At 37.7% G+C, this 13,878-nt stretch overlaps 1 protein-coding gene across 9 annotated transcripts in view; it reads right to left on the bottom strand.

The window, feature by feature from the left end:
* LOC145664349 (uncharacterized) overlaps positions 1-9,012 on the bottom strand; it is a 126,656-nt gene extending 117,644 nt beyond the window's left edge. For 7 of the 9 annotated variants that reach the window (XR_014127419.1, XM_081730972.1, XM_081730971.1 and 4 more), the window contains exons 1-2: positions 8,729-9,012; positions 2,155-2,254 (exon numbers count right to left, since the gene is read on the bottom strand). Coding sequence is in view for 4 of the 9 variants with exons in the window: in XM_081730971.1 (XP_081587097.1) it covers positions 2,155-2,254; positions 8,729-8,837 (209 nt within the window). In the remaining 5 variants the exon portion in view is untranslated. The remainder of the gene's footprint in view (positions 1-2,154; positions 2,255-8,728) is intronic. The other 2 variants (XR_014127420.1, XM_081730969.1) reach the window with 1 other exon arrangement.
* Positions 9,013-13,878: the final 4,866 nt, after the last annotated feature.

Below are 13,878 nucleotides of genomic sequence, written 5' to 3'. Positions count from 1 at the left end.
ACACTTTAAAGAATCTACACTCCTTAAAATATTAGATATTTCAATTATATTGTCTATTAATCAGATACGTACAATTGCATGATATTGTATATTTTATATTTAGCTTTGGTTGAAATATATAAATTCGGTATATAAATTTAAATATATAAATTTTTACTTATATTCAGTATATAAATTTAAAATTCGTACTTCTTATGAACTTCTGAAGTGAGTACAAATCATAGAATTATGTGTGTTTTAGATGCATACCGCTAATACAATCTCTGTTCAAAAAGTTCGGTGAATGATGCCAAACTGCTCACGGTCGTAACAGTGCGCCAACGTCGCATCCCGCGCCGGACAGTTCAAGACATCTCTGAACAAGTTCGCGAGCGGCGGCCCTGCGAGTGTGCTTATCGTGTGCAAACAGCACATTGTAGAGTGAATGTGTCATGCGAGAGGTCCAAATCAAAAATGGATACCAAAATGGATCAGCAAATGAATGTGCCGTTTTGTTTCAAACCTGGAAAATCAGCAAAAGAGACTCATGAAATGCTGACAACAGTTTACGAAGAACACCTTGAAGTGTGTTTATGAGCGGTTTAAACGTTTCCGAGAAGGGTGGGACACCATGGAAAACGCTCTACGAACCTGCCGGCCTGCAACTGCACGCATCCCAGACAACGTACAGAAAGTGAACGAACTTTTGGTTCAGGATTGTCATGTAACAGTGTGAATGATAGCGCAGGAAGCGAGAATTGTTGGAATTTGTAGTGAGACGGCCCACCTCATAGTGTCCAAGGATTTGGTAAACGCAAGTTTTGTTACCGACTCGTGGGTCGTGACGCCGGAACGAATGTAACTTCGGCTTTACGTCTTTGGAGACTTCATCGACGTGGAGGATCAAGACCCAAATTTCGCGAAAATCATCGTAAAGCATCAAAGTATGGAGTGACGGGGTGCAAGGTCGCTGAAAAGCAAGAAGGTGCGAAGTTAGATATCCTGTATCAAAACAATGCTCGTGGTGTTCTTCGACTTTTAGGTTCTAATGCATAAAGAATTCCTTCCTTAGGGTACCACGTTAAATAGCGCTACGTAGGATGAAATACTGAAACGTCTGCTGCAACGAATCAAGCGGGTACAACCCCAGCATGCCAAGTGAGGTGACTGCACCCTGCTCCACGACAATGCAAGGCCACACGCTGGATCAGCAATTCCTGGCCAACAGGGAAGCTGTGTCACTCAATCACATACCCTATTCCCCAGACTTGTCTCTTCTGGAATTTTTTTCTTGTTCCTCAAATTGTAATCAGGCCTGAAGGGCCAAAAGTTTTCAGACATGTCGAACATCCAACGTAATATTATGGCGCAGTTCAAGGCCATTCCTAAAGACAAGTACGCCTGGAGTTTCCAGAACTTCTACAGCCGTTCCCAAAAGTTCATTGCCATCAACGGGGATTGTTTGGAAGGACAATAATTGCTGATGCAGGTAAGACAACAATCCATTCGAAATATAGACACATTCACCGAATTATCTGGACAGAGGTTGATGCAATAAATGTATATATATATATTTGCTTCAACAAAACAATTTCTTCAACAAAAATATTCAAGTAGTATGTGTGCAATCTCTTGCACTTTGGTCTTGGTCTTGCGGGAACCTTGCAAGTATGGTCTTGGTCTAGGTCTTGCACCTCCAGGTTTTGGTCTTGAACTTGCATGCAAAATCAAGACCCAACTCTTGCGCTCATCACTACCTATGAGAATCCTCGGCATGAATTTCGTTAATACACACATAGATTCTTGTATATGATTTGGTAAAATTTGGGAGCCGATTGAAATATTTAACTCTTCCGCAGTTGCACGGAGTCAGTTTACGATCGAATCTCCCACACCGAAACCGCGTGCACTAACCATAGACCCACGCAGCTCTACACTGATTCGAATTCTATCAAACTGTCGGTACACGTCATATATAGACTCAATGCTGAAAAGAGACACTAAATTACAAATAAATTCTACTGTGGAATGCTGATGTGGACATGATAATGTGGTCTTTCATATATTTTCTCTAATAATACCTCAGTCCTACATAAACCTGCAAATAAAGGCCCTTTAATCAAGATGCCAATAGAAGAAATACACTTGTTTTATTCTACTTGATCAGGAGCTTACCGAAACTGCCTAAGCAGCGCACGTGGCCCACTCGGGTCAAGACAGATTCTTTCGCCAGTTGAAGGAATTACACTCCTTAAAAGTTTAAATGAAACATAATCTGAAAGTAAAATAAATAAATAATTACTGTCATGCAAGTTAAAGCAACTTAATTACTGTTCTAAAAACTCAGAATAATACAGGGTACTCGAATTCTGACACCTTTTAAATAATTATTACTCATTTCAACAAATTAACCTTTTGGTTAATTGGTTAATGAAGCATTGCAAAAGAAGACTTATATTTGTGAATTTGATGCTGGTGGTGCTAGTGTAGCTTAAACAAAATTGCTTTGATTAAACAAAAAGAACGATATGTGTGTGATAGTATCAAGAGATAAAAATGTTTGTGCAAATACAGTGGAGTTTACGTAATCTGTTTCACAAGTATCCTTTATCACGTACTACTATCAATGCATGGAAGGAAACATTTTTATCGACAGGGAATGAGGTGAAACGTCACGGTAGTAGTAAAAACCTCGAGTGTGAGATGAACCTGTAGAGTCAATGAGAGATCATTTCACGCATAATCCATGGAAGCCAATACCCACATTTACTCTCTGAACTTCTTTGTTTGGGAGTACACCAAAACATAATTGATTTTAGCGAAATGATAGATGTTCTACAGTTCTGAAGGTCCGTATTCGGACAGTATTACTATTATTGTTTTTGTAACTCCCACTGATAACGCAGAAACACGTTGAGAGAGATTGAATTCAAGATGGATACTTTTCGCACGGAGATCAGTGCAACTATACTGAGGTAATAAAACTAATTGCAATAAAACTTGGTGAATTTATATCAGAAATGTAAGCTGTTAATTTTAGCTACTGTTTACTATACTAAAATGACACACATATAAAAAATTGTCAGTGCCACTTCGGACAACCTGTAGTTTAAGTAACGTATGTATTATGTTTTATTTTTATTTATTTTTTTAACGTGTTTACTCATCGGCTTTAATTTGAGCTTTCATGCTCCACTCTCAAATAATTTTCATTGGCGTTCTGCAGGTAAGAAATAAGTTTCCAATCTCAAGAAGTCGGGGTTTCGCTTCGAGATATTAGCTCACAGAGTTTGAAACTCCCTTAAACTCAGTTCGCGTGTCATATAACCTCGGTGTTGAAGTTGAATGTTAAACTCCCAGTTAATATATAAAACACCCACTCATGCGCAAGCTAGTGAAAGGAAGGCTGCTTTTCATAACCAATTTGAATCCATTTCGGATAACTTACGAAGAATATAGAATGATTTGTATATGCATTGATTGCAAAGAATTTTCATTGATATTCGTACTGCATTCAGTGGGATGTTTATAACAAAAGAACAGATAAGGGTAATTTGCTGGTAAGAGCACTTTTCCAGTAATGTCCCTTTTCCAGGCATTTTTTTTTAATCAGTTGGGTCTATATTAATAAAGGTAGGTCCACTTTTGCTAATATGTAAAAAAAAAAAAAAAAAAGTTAACTGCTATAGTGATTCTGTAATATACGTAGAGTTCGGTGCAAGAAACATACATTTCCGTTTTAAAGACATGTTTTCAGGAGCAACATAAACTTTATTGATACAAACCTTCCATACAAATATGTTCTTACATGCAGTTTCTTAACTTGGGGGTCGCGAAAGAAAGTGAAAAAGATAAATGTACTTAACTATGCCGTGTTTGTTGATAAATCAGGAATGAAGAAATGATTTCACAGACAATTGGAAAGGGATTGGTTTCGTTTTGGATCGTTTATTATTCTTTGCAGAGTTGAATGGTATATAAGGCTTCCAATACAACTGTAAGCGATAATCCGCAAGAATCGAAAAGTTTATTACAACCTGGAAATCACCAGGAGTGGACTGGCCTGGGGGGAAGAATGCGGGGATAGATGTTAAGTATTTAAAAATTGAAAAGTTGAAAGTGTAAGAACGCAATTGCCCACGTTTTACACGCAGGTCCGACGAGAGGTTGCCAGAAGTTGCCGTCATAATGGGGCACGTATGCATAGACATATTGCTCTAAAATTATCTTTCGGTGTAGCGTTGATCGGCAAGTTTCAAATTTACTTCAAAAATTAATCAGCATCGTACTTGTAAGCGTTCTCATTTAAGCTTTCAGCAGTCCTTGATTCGATTCTTGTGAGCTCCATATGAGACTTCACTGTTGATTCGGCCCTTAAAAGCCAAAATTGACCCTCTCAAAAAGAAAAAAGAGAAGAACACACTAACAGTATGGAAGTGTTGTAGCGCCGGAACTCCGGGCTGGCTCTCCAAGGTCCTGACTGCACAAATGATGGCATTTCCAAGCCAGATATAGACTCTTATTTATTTCGTTTTATTGACGTATGTGATTATTCTCTCCTGAAAAAAAGTACAGCAGCAACAGGGGTGTAGCCAGCAGGTTTATGTAGGAGGGGCCCGTCGTTTTTGAGGGGGGGCTAACTACAAAGCCAAAAGAAATTATGTTGCAGTTAGTGTTTTTGAGGCATGAAAAAACCGGCAAATTTTGGTTTCTAGATTATTATTATTATTATTATTATTATTATTATTATTATTATTATTATTATTATTATTATTATTATTTGCTTTTTGTGCATAAATTATATTCCAGGTAGTTTTTACTACGTATGTTTAACCAATAATTACTGTCCCGGAGCAAATACCTTACCGGACCCAGAATATACCTTTGTGCATAACTAGTTTGGTTTAAGCCCTTGTACACAGAACCTATCTACAGAAGGCTGATTTTCTTTGAAATTTTACTTATTTTCTTTAAGTTTTCCTGACAAAAATAATCATTTATTATTCGTGACTAAAAAAAAAGTAATTATTTTATTAACATCTATGTCTTATTTCCTGTTCTAGGGGCCGTCCACATATTACGTAACGCTATTTTTGACCAATTTTTACCCCCCTCCCTCCTGCTTGTCACACTTCGTAACGCAAGGCCGAACCCCTCCCCTTTGTTACGTAACACTTTTTGATCTTTGTTTTTTTCATTATTTTGATTATTTTAGGGGTTATTACAATTTTTAAAAAAACTATTTTTAATGGTAGAACTTTTTATTACAAAATATTTATATTATTGTGAATCTATTTATAGCATTTTTCGCCAACAAATCAAAGTATTAGAAAATGGGAGACTCGTAATAATATTTTATCCCCATAAGGTTGTTGAATTAACCAATCCTAATTCTTCAAAACTCCCCAAGGAGATCACACCCATCATTTTAGGTCACTTGTGATTGGCAAGGAGAAAGTACTGCGGAAGATGCAGTTAAAACAGGATTTAAAGAAATAACATCGACCTCTTCTTCCTAGATACAGGGTGCTTCGTGGATTTTAAAGTTCGCCAGTGTTAACGATGCAGAGTTCTCTTCCTCGTCGACCACAGATTCGAAGTGGCTGTACACGTGAAGGAGCAGGGACATCTCGTTTGTAAACAAGCTTTCGAGCATCCTCTTTGGACTTCGGACTTCAGTTTACCACTATACAAATTCTTTTTTTCCTAAATTAGTGCGAGAATGCGAATAAACTTGATTTCTTCAGAAATATTCAAATCCAATAATAATAATAATAATAAAGTAGTACGACAATAATATCCGATGAATTAGGTTTTTAATATCTTTAGGTCTGCAAATCGTGCATTGTTCCGTAAAAAATATTTCAAGAAAAAAATTTTCTTCTGTTTCACATGCGAACTTCTTCGAAGAAAAGAGTGGGTAATGATTCGAATCAGAAGTTTTAAATAATATTCTCAGAAACAGCGATACAAGTGGGAACGCAAAGGAATATTAAAGCGGTGGTTACGATCACTAACAACTAACTCCAGAAAATCGTGTGACGTAAATGCAATGCTGCGATAGCCGCAAAACCGAGTTTTATTGTATTGTGATACACACAGGGTTCTTCACCAGTCATGCTGGTGTCTAGTGCGTCTTCGAATAACTTCTGTATGATTCAGTTTATATAGGCTATAGTTCGAAACTTTCCGAAATAATGTAATTATTTATTTATTTATCTATATATATCTATATATACAGGGTGAACGGTAACTACGTGGACGAACTTGGACGGGTGATAGTACATCTTAAAAAAGCAAAAAAGTCCTAGTGAACATGGGCGAAATTCCGTCCCATTTAGCAATGACAGAGTGTTGAAAGCATGGGAACATGAACTTCAGAGGCCAACATCTTAAAACAGTACATCGTGGAGAGTGCGGTTAAAAACGTCACTTAGAAAGTCATACCTACTCTATTGAAAAATGGATATTTGAAAACGCAGCTACGTGTGCGCACGGGATTAACAACGTGTGACACTTCTTTCCTTTACAGAATGTCCGGGAATCCCTCCGTTCCTTTGGGGAATTCCGTGCGCACGCATAGCTACGTTTCCGAACAACAGCAAAAAACAACAAATTGTTGAAACGTTTGTTTTCAAAGTGTCAAATATAAATCGCAGTAAACTGTGTAATCTAAAAAAAAAAAAAAAAAAAAAAAAAAATCAAACCATATTGTTTTCCGATTGGTATAAGGAGAAAATACCATACTATTTTTCGATTGGTATAGTAAAATAGTATTTTTCCATACTGTTTTACCATAAATTATTAATTATATGTAAGCTTTGGTATTTTCAAGTGACTGAAACGAGGTAATCTTACAATGATGTTTTAAAAGCTGGTCATTTGGGGGGGCCAGGAAGTCATTTGGGGGGGGCGGGCCCCGATGGCCCCCCGTGGCTACACCCCTGAGCAGCAACAAGACTTCAATCGGGCAGGCGACGTGTAGGCCTCTTTAAAACGGAAATGAAACTCAAGAAATCTAACTGGCATAACATCTTAATTCGACTGCAAAAGGAGAATATAACAATTGTGCTTCGCTGCAGAAAAAATCACTCAATCGATCGAGCTTCAGACTCAGACTAAAAACTATCAGATCTCAAAGGACACTACTGAACATAAGTTAAGGGTGGTTAATAAATCGCAAAAAACAACCTACAACCCATATATAAGTAGTCACCTACATGTGTGATATATCAAAATGTCCCACTTCTTTACTAAGTTGAACGATATATAGGTTAGTATGATTCACGCCCGTGGGGATAATTTTAAATAAGAAATCCAAATACCAAAATTCATGTCTCTATCCATAATAAATTACGAGATATGAATGTTTAATTATAACAATTGTCACTCCCTATATACGTCTTTTCCACGCCAAATTTCCAAAAATCCTTCCTTAGTGGTACCTGACGTCACAGTTCTTATGTACTGTCCAAATTTGAAGCTTTTTGCTTAAGCGGCTTGGTCTGGGCGTTGATAAGTCAACTAATCATTTAGAATATAATTTAAACAGAGAGATTATTGTGTACAGAGCCTTGGTCCTAGAGTTGTTTGCCATCGATGTTAGGGTTTACATTCGGGTGAGTCCAAACCCCAAGTTTTATAGCGAATAACTCAAGAACCAAAGTTCTGTACAACATGATATTTCATATGCACATTGAGCTTGTTATGGTCTACCAACATTTCAAACTTAGTCAGTGAGGACTTTTCGTTTCCGAGTTATTGGCCACCAAATTTGGGCTTGGACATAACAAACCAATTAAGGAAAATAAGTGCAGTGCATATTGAAAATCAAGATTTCCTAAAAATCAATTAAAAACGTGTTTTATTCGCTATAGGGAAATTTATTATTTCTTATATCGACACTTGAACTCTGTCGCTTTCAAAATGTTTTCCTTGGGAAACCCTTCAGCGATGGAGACTTTGTTTCCAGAATTCATAACAACGCCGAAACAGAGAATGCGGGAATGGCATTCACCTTGTTGGTTAAAACCTATTTGATATTTTCCATCGTCTCGTCGTGATATGGCCATTGAGATATGTTTTCACAATTGGAAAAAGAAAGAAGTTATAGGGACTCAAGTCAAGTAAACACGAAGGCTCAACAACGACAGGGACGTTTTTCCGTACCAAAAAGTACATACCGAAAACTCTGTGTAAAAAGGAGCATTGTTGTGAGCATCAGCGGATCTAACCCAGGACCGGGGGCCTAGCCCCCCCCCCCAGTGTTTTGAGTTACAAACATCATTTAAGCTATTATTTATATATTTTTGAAAGTTTATAATACACTCATGATATATCTATCGTAGTCTGGGTCTGGCTGCCCCCCCCCCCAGTTTTTGCCATCTAGATCCGCCACTGGTTGTGAGGCAGCACCGAAAGTACTGGAGCAGGCATTTTTTAGTCAATTGGTACTAAAATATCTTGGAAAGTGGATATTAGGTGGTAGAGAGTTTACATTATGGATATTTGCTTCTTCTTGCGATGGATTACATAAATACGCTTACATTAATATTATACGCGAATAGCCAACTTTAAAAACTCTGCTTCAGTTACAACTCGCTGTAGCCGGTATCCTTCTCAGCAGCTGACAGTGGCACTACTTTAGAGTATTTTAAACATAACTCATATTGAAAATAAACGCATCAATAAAATGCTATTTAAGAATTAAATAGAAATCACAAAAATAAAAAAAATAAAAAATACATACTGAAGGGAGTAGTGAATGCTAATCCTCCAAACAATAATAGTATTCTATGAAATCTATCAACAACCGTCCGAGACGTAACCAACCTCATGCTCAATAAAACTATGTCCATCCCTATATCATCTTAAACAAAACACCACAAAATTGTAAAATGCACATCTTGCTGGATACTCAATTTAACTTTCAAAGAAATTTTTCTCGAATAGCATAAATACACCAAAAATATGTTACACAGCTAACGACAGGAGCATTAACACCATCTATCGGGAAAATTGATCTACCTTGGGATCAACGCCATCTGTTGCAGAGACGATAATATAAATTATGTCAAACTTGACAGAACGAAGACGGGAGATCTTAAGTTGACAAAACCAGAGCACCACACAATATGACGTCACTAAATGTGATAGTAAGTTGAGCAGTGTTTGCAACTGATTTGGTGTCAACTTATTAATGTTATACTTGAGTAACAGACTGGTAAAGAAAATATGTTTAAAAATGATTATCTGTTAATGAAGTAATATACTTAAAGAGATATTTGTATATTTGTATGAAAACATAGTATCTCCACACGCGAAATTTGATGATGTGCTCCGCGGAAGATATGTCGCTACAAAAAATTTGGAGATCCAGAATATATAATTGACATAAAAATTAATGATAGGTCTACATCATATTAGTATGTGATAGGCCCGAATCCATGGGGTCTAGGGGAGCGAGCCCCCTCTAAATATTTACTGGTCCCCTAGAATTTTCACAGTACGCTTGCAAATGAACTATAACAAGGTGCAAAATTTCAAAGTCAGACGCACTCGCCAATCCAAAAATAATGGTCGCCAGTATCTCTCACGTACAAATTGAGATGACCCCTCCCCAAACGGCCTTTGGTTTGACAAAGAAAGACTTCACATTCCGTGTTTTCTCTCACTCAGTGACAATTATTTTCTTACGAAACAGAAAATGCGCTGCCCTGTGAGTTCAGGCAGAAACCATTCCTACTGAACACTGGTCGCCAGCTCTAGATTTCTAGTTGACAATTGCGACTTGGCGACCGGAAAATTTGTGCGCTGATGATCAACCATAATGATGATTAACTATAATACGTTTGGATCGGGACCCCTCCCAAACTTCTACCGGGCTTCCTCTAGATTTTTTGGCTGGCTACCAGCTTAGTATGTGATATGTGACAGGGCCGTAACTTGAGGAGGGAGGGGGCAAATGCATCCCCAAGGAAGCTCCCAGCCGTTCGAGGGGACCCATTTTAAGACAAAATTTTCTTACTCCGTATACGATACGAACAGGAAACTATAAATCAAGCATCTAATATGTCCACTATATTACATAAACAAAACAACACATAAAAGGTAAATAAAACAAAAATGAGTCGTGAGCCCATTTCAAGAAAAAAGTTTATTATTAGAGGCCCTAGAAATAATGTTTATTCTTATGGCTTTGATATTTGTCAATATTGTCCCTTTAATGCATTTGTCATGTATGGAACGGGCCCAAAGGTGTAGTCGTTAGTTACACCATAAAGAGTAACAGAAAGATGGAAAGAGGGAGCCCAAGAATTTAGAGAAACAACTTTTTTCTAGGAGCACCAAATACGCGTATTAATGCTTACCCCCGCCCCCTCATAAGAACAATCTAAGTTACGGCGCTGGATAAATGGATGTAGGTGTAGAATACATAAACATAGAAACAGTAATTTATGATTAAAATGAATGACTGCGTGTGAAAGAGGACTGTACTACTAATTTTTAAAAATTATATAACGTTTACTGTATGTAGAAAACGATGGTGCTGTCCTATTTTATGAGTTTGAATTTGCAAAATTTACGAAAGAAGTATGTAATATATTTCTCGGGTTCTGTAGGATTACGGGGGACCAAAACTACGTAAAAATACAATTTTTATAGGTGGAATGAGTTCATGTTGCGGAAAGATAATCGATATTGATATGTGAGTAATTTGTGAACTGAGTAGACTGGAAATGCCATGTGCGGAATGGAAAATTTTGCAATTACTATTTGCTATTAATTAGAATGGACGAATACAACGTGCATTGCGGCGTTCTAACCCGACTTCGCTTGCTAGCGCTCGCTCGTCAATATTTATTTATTTATTGATTGATACAAGTCATGGTCATTACCAGCATCTATGGCCTTAAGCACGTCACGTTGGAGGGATAACATCCTCGGCGAGCACACAATCACGGTAGAATACAGGGAGGGATGTAAGGAACGGATAAGGAAAGAAGCTGTCTGAGGCCTGTAATTTAGGTACCATCCCGGCATTTACCTGGTGTGAATGAGGAAATCACAGGAAAAACCTCATTTAGGATAGCCATACTGAAAAAGCTGTTACACCTTTTCGATCGACTGACCCTGCCGGAAATCGAGCCCAGGACCAAAGGCGAGAGCATTAGCGACTACTCATGCTCAGCAATACTGTCTGAAACTTTTTAGTTAGTGGTATGTTTGGCTTTAGGTAGATTAACCTCAAAAACATTTAAGAAAACAGCAATGATTTTCAAGAAAAAATTCTTTCTCCCCGTAATCCGACATATGGCTAGTTTTCAAAGCACATACTGAGAAAAAAATTGTAGGTAGTGTACTTAAAACGGTAGATAACATGCGTAATTCCTGTAGTTTTTGGACAACGTACAGCAAACGTAACTTATAACTGAAGACGCATATTTTATAATACTTTCCGTATAAGTGTTCCATCTATACGTATTTTACGTATGAAACAATATAGGCGGTCAGGATCTCACATACAAATCGACGCAGAATGTCCATAGTAGAATGTAACATAGGTATATGCATGTGATATACGGAAAACTGTTAGATGTCAGACATCCTGCAATGGCATGATGTAACATCTAAGGGCAGTACGTATGTAGCATATGCTCCATACTGATTTCTGTAGTAAGCAAGAGGATTTCGTATATTTGTATATACAATATACCGCTGTCCGGAGAACGGATTTTTCTTAGTGTGCAGTTCATAAGCAAGGGCGCTCATGTTGTGGTTTCCAAGGAGGAGGGGGGGGGGGCAAGTATAAGCGACGTTTCAAATATGGTTTCAAATTTTGCTGTAAGTAATGTAAAAATTCTATTGGGTTTTCAATATTCCCAAGTACAATTTCCTCTTAGGGGGCAAGCGCCCCACCTCAGTCTTGGGAAGTAACGTAACGCAAGTAACGCGTTACTTGTAACGCGTTACTTTTTAAGTAACGTTTCCTAGTAACGCGTTACATTTTTTCCAAAGTAACTGTAACGGTAACGCGTTACAAATTTTTAAGTAACGTACCTAGTTTGCGTTACTTTTTCGCGTTACATTTCGGATGAGTAACTACAATATATGTATGATATATTTTTTTTCGGAAACAAATGTTTCTTTCCTGTAAGTGAATTTCTCAGAATGGAACAATGTAGCATGAACGATGTCAGTGACCGACAATTCCTGCACTGTTCGCCTTTTCCCGTTTCGTCTTATGACCTCTAGCAATGAAATTAGCATGTAAAACCTGTTATCACTTTTCATCTTAATGCAAGGCGGAATGGGAAATCTCGATGTGCATATTCCCGTTTCGCCTTACGAACTTTACGTTGGTAGGCTTGCAAATACATTCATAGATACAATTTGATTTGTTTATTTACATAACAAAATATAGTGCTACTTGCTGCTTTTGGAAGATGAGGACAGCCTCAGGGAAATCACGTGTAGTGATTGCAAGCACCTGGAAGATTTTGTCTTAGATTTTTACAGCTCCAAATCAATACATTCAGTGAGCGGTGGTAATAGCAGTACGGAAAACTGAAGTAATAAGATTTTTTCCACATATTCAAAGTTTTGGACCTAAAAGTAACGCGTTAGTAACGCGTTACTTTCGAAGTAAAGTAACAGTTACTTTTTTGAGGCAAGTAACGCGTTACTAACGCGTTACATTTTAAGAGAAAGTAAAGTAACTTGTAACGCGTTACATTTATTACAAGTAACTTACCCAACACTGCCCCACCTTGCCCCCCCTGATGGGCGCCCTTGTTCATAAGTGATGCAGTTATGTGGGTGCTGAACCTGTGGGTTCAGTATTTCTTGATAAATCCATTAAATGTTGCGCGTGTAATCCACAACGGTCACAGATATAGGCCGGAATTCATGTCACTTAATGACCTTTCCATTTTAAGGCAGTAATAAATGCGAAAATTGTCGATAAGTGATTCGCTTACTTTGATTTTGCGAATAGTTTGTACTATGAGCGACTTTGTCCATGCGGCGTTTAGGGTATGGTCGACGTCGATAAGCTAATAAAACGAAATACTTCAAAAGTTGAGCCAGTGGGTGCGTAAACGTAAAGCCCGTGTAGCTTAGGTATAGGCTGCATAATTACTTTATTACATCAGTGTTAATGTGCATCCTTAAATTGGGATAGAGCAGTTTCCGCAGTTCAGATCAACAATACGTGGACAAATACATATTACTTTGAAACTCACATTTCTTTATGAAAATAGTGTCATCACGCCTTCTAGACTGTACATGTGTTGGCGCATGCCAGTGATCCACCAGGAACAAGTAAAATTCAGGGGCGCTACGAGAGATAATTGTTCAAAAATTACATTTTAAAAAAATATATGGGTGCATACTTAGTGGTAGTAATAGTAGTAATGATAGTATAGTAGTAGTAAGGCAGTAGTAGTAGGGTAGTAGTTTAGTAGTAGCCAGGCCCGCAACGAGAGGGGTGGGCTAGGGAGACCAGTTCCCCCTCAACTTTTTGTGGCCCCTCCAGACTTCAATACAAAATTTTATTAATACAAAAACACAATTTATATACTTATAAGATAATTTTAATGACGGCCACCCGTAACATATTCATGGCCCTCCCAAACTTTGTAGCTGGTTTCGGCCCTGGTAGTAGCAATGATAGTATAATAATAGGCTAGTAGGAGTAGTAGTAGTAGTAGTAGTATAGTAAGGCAGTAATGGTAGTAGTTGAGTAGTAGTAGTAATAATAGTATACTACTAGTAGTAGAGTAGCAGTAGTTCGGGTTAGGTTAGGGTAGGTTCAGGCAGCGAAATAGTCATATTTCAAGTCCCTTGTACATTAGTTTGCAGCCCTGGAATAACGCCCTTATGGAGAGTTTCATAGAA

This window comes from Thermobia domestica, chromosome 11, assembly GCF_964235325.1.
Source record: "Thermobia domestica chromosome 11, izTheDome1.hap1.1, whole genome shotgun sequence".
In the NCBI taxonomy this organism is placed as follows: domain Eukaryota; kingdom Metazoa; phylum Arthropoda; class Insecta; order Zygentoma; family Lepismatidae; genus Thermobia; species Thermobia domestica.
This window is presented reverse-complemented; position numbering and strand designations above follow the sequence as displayed.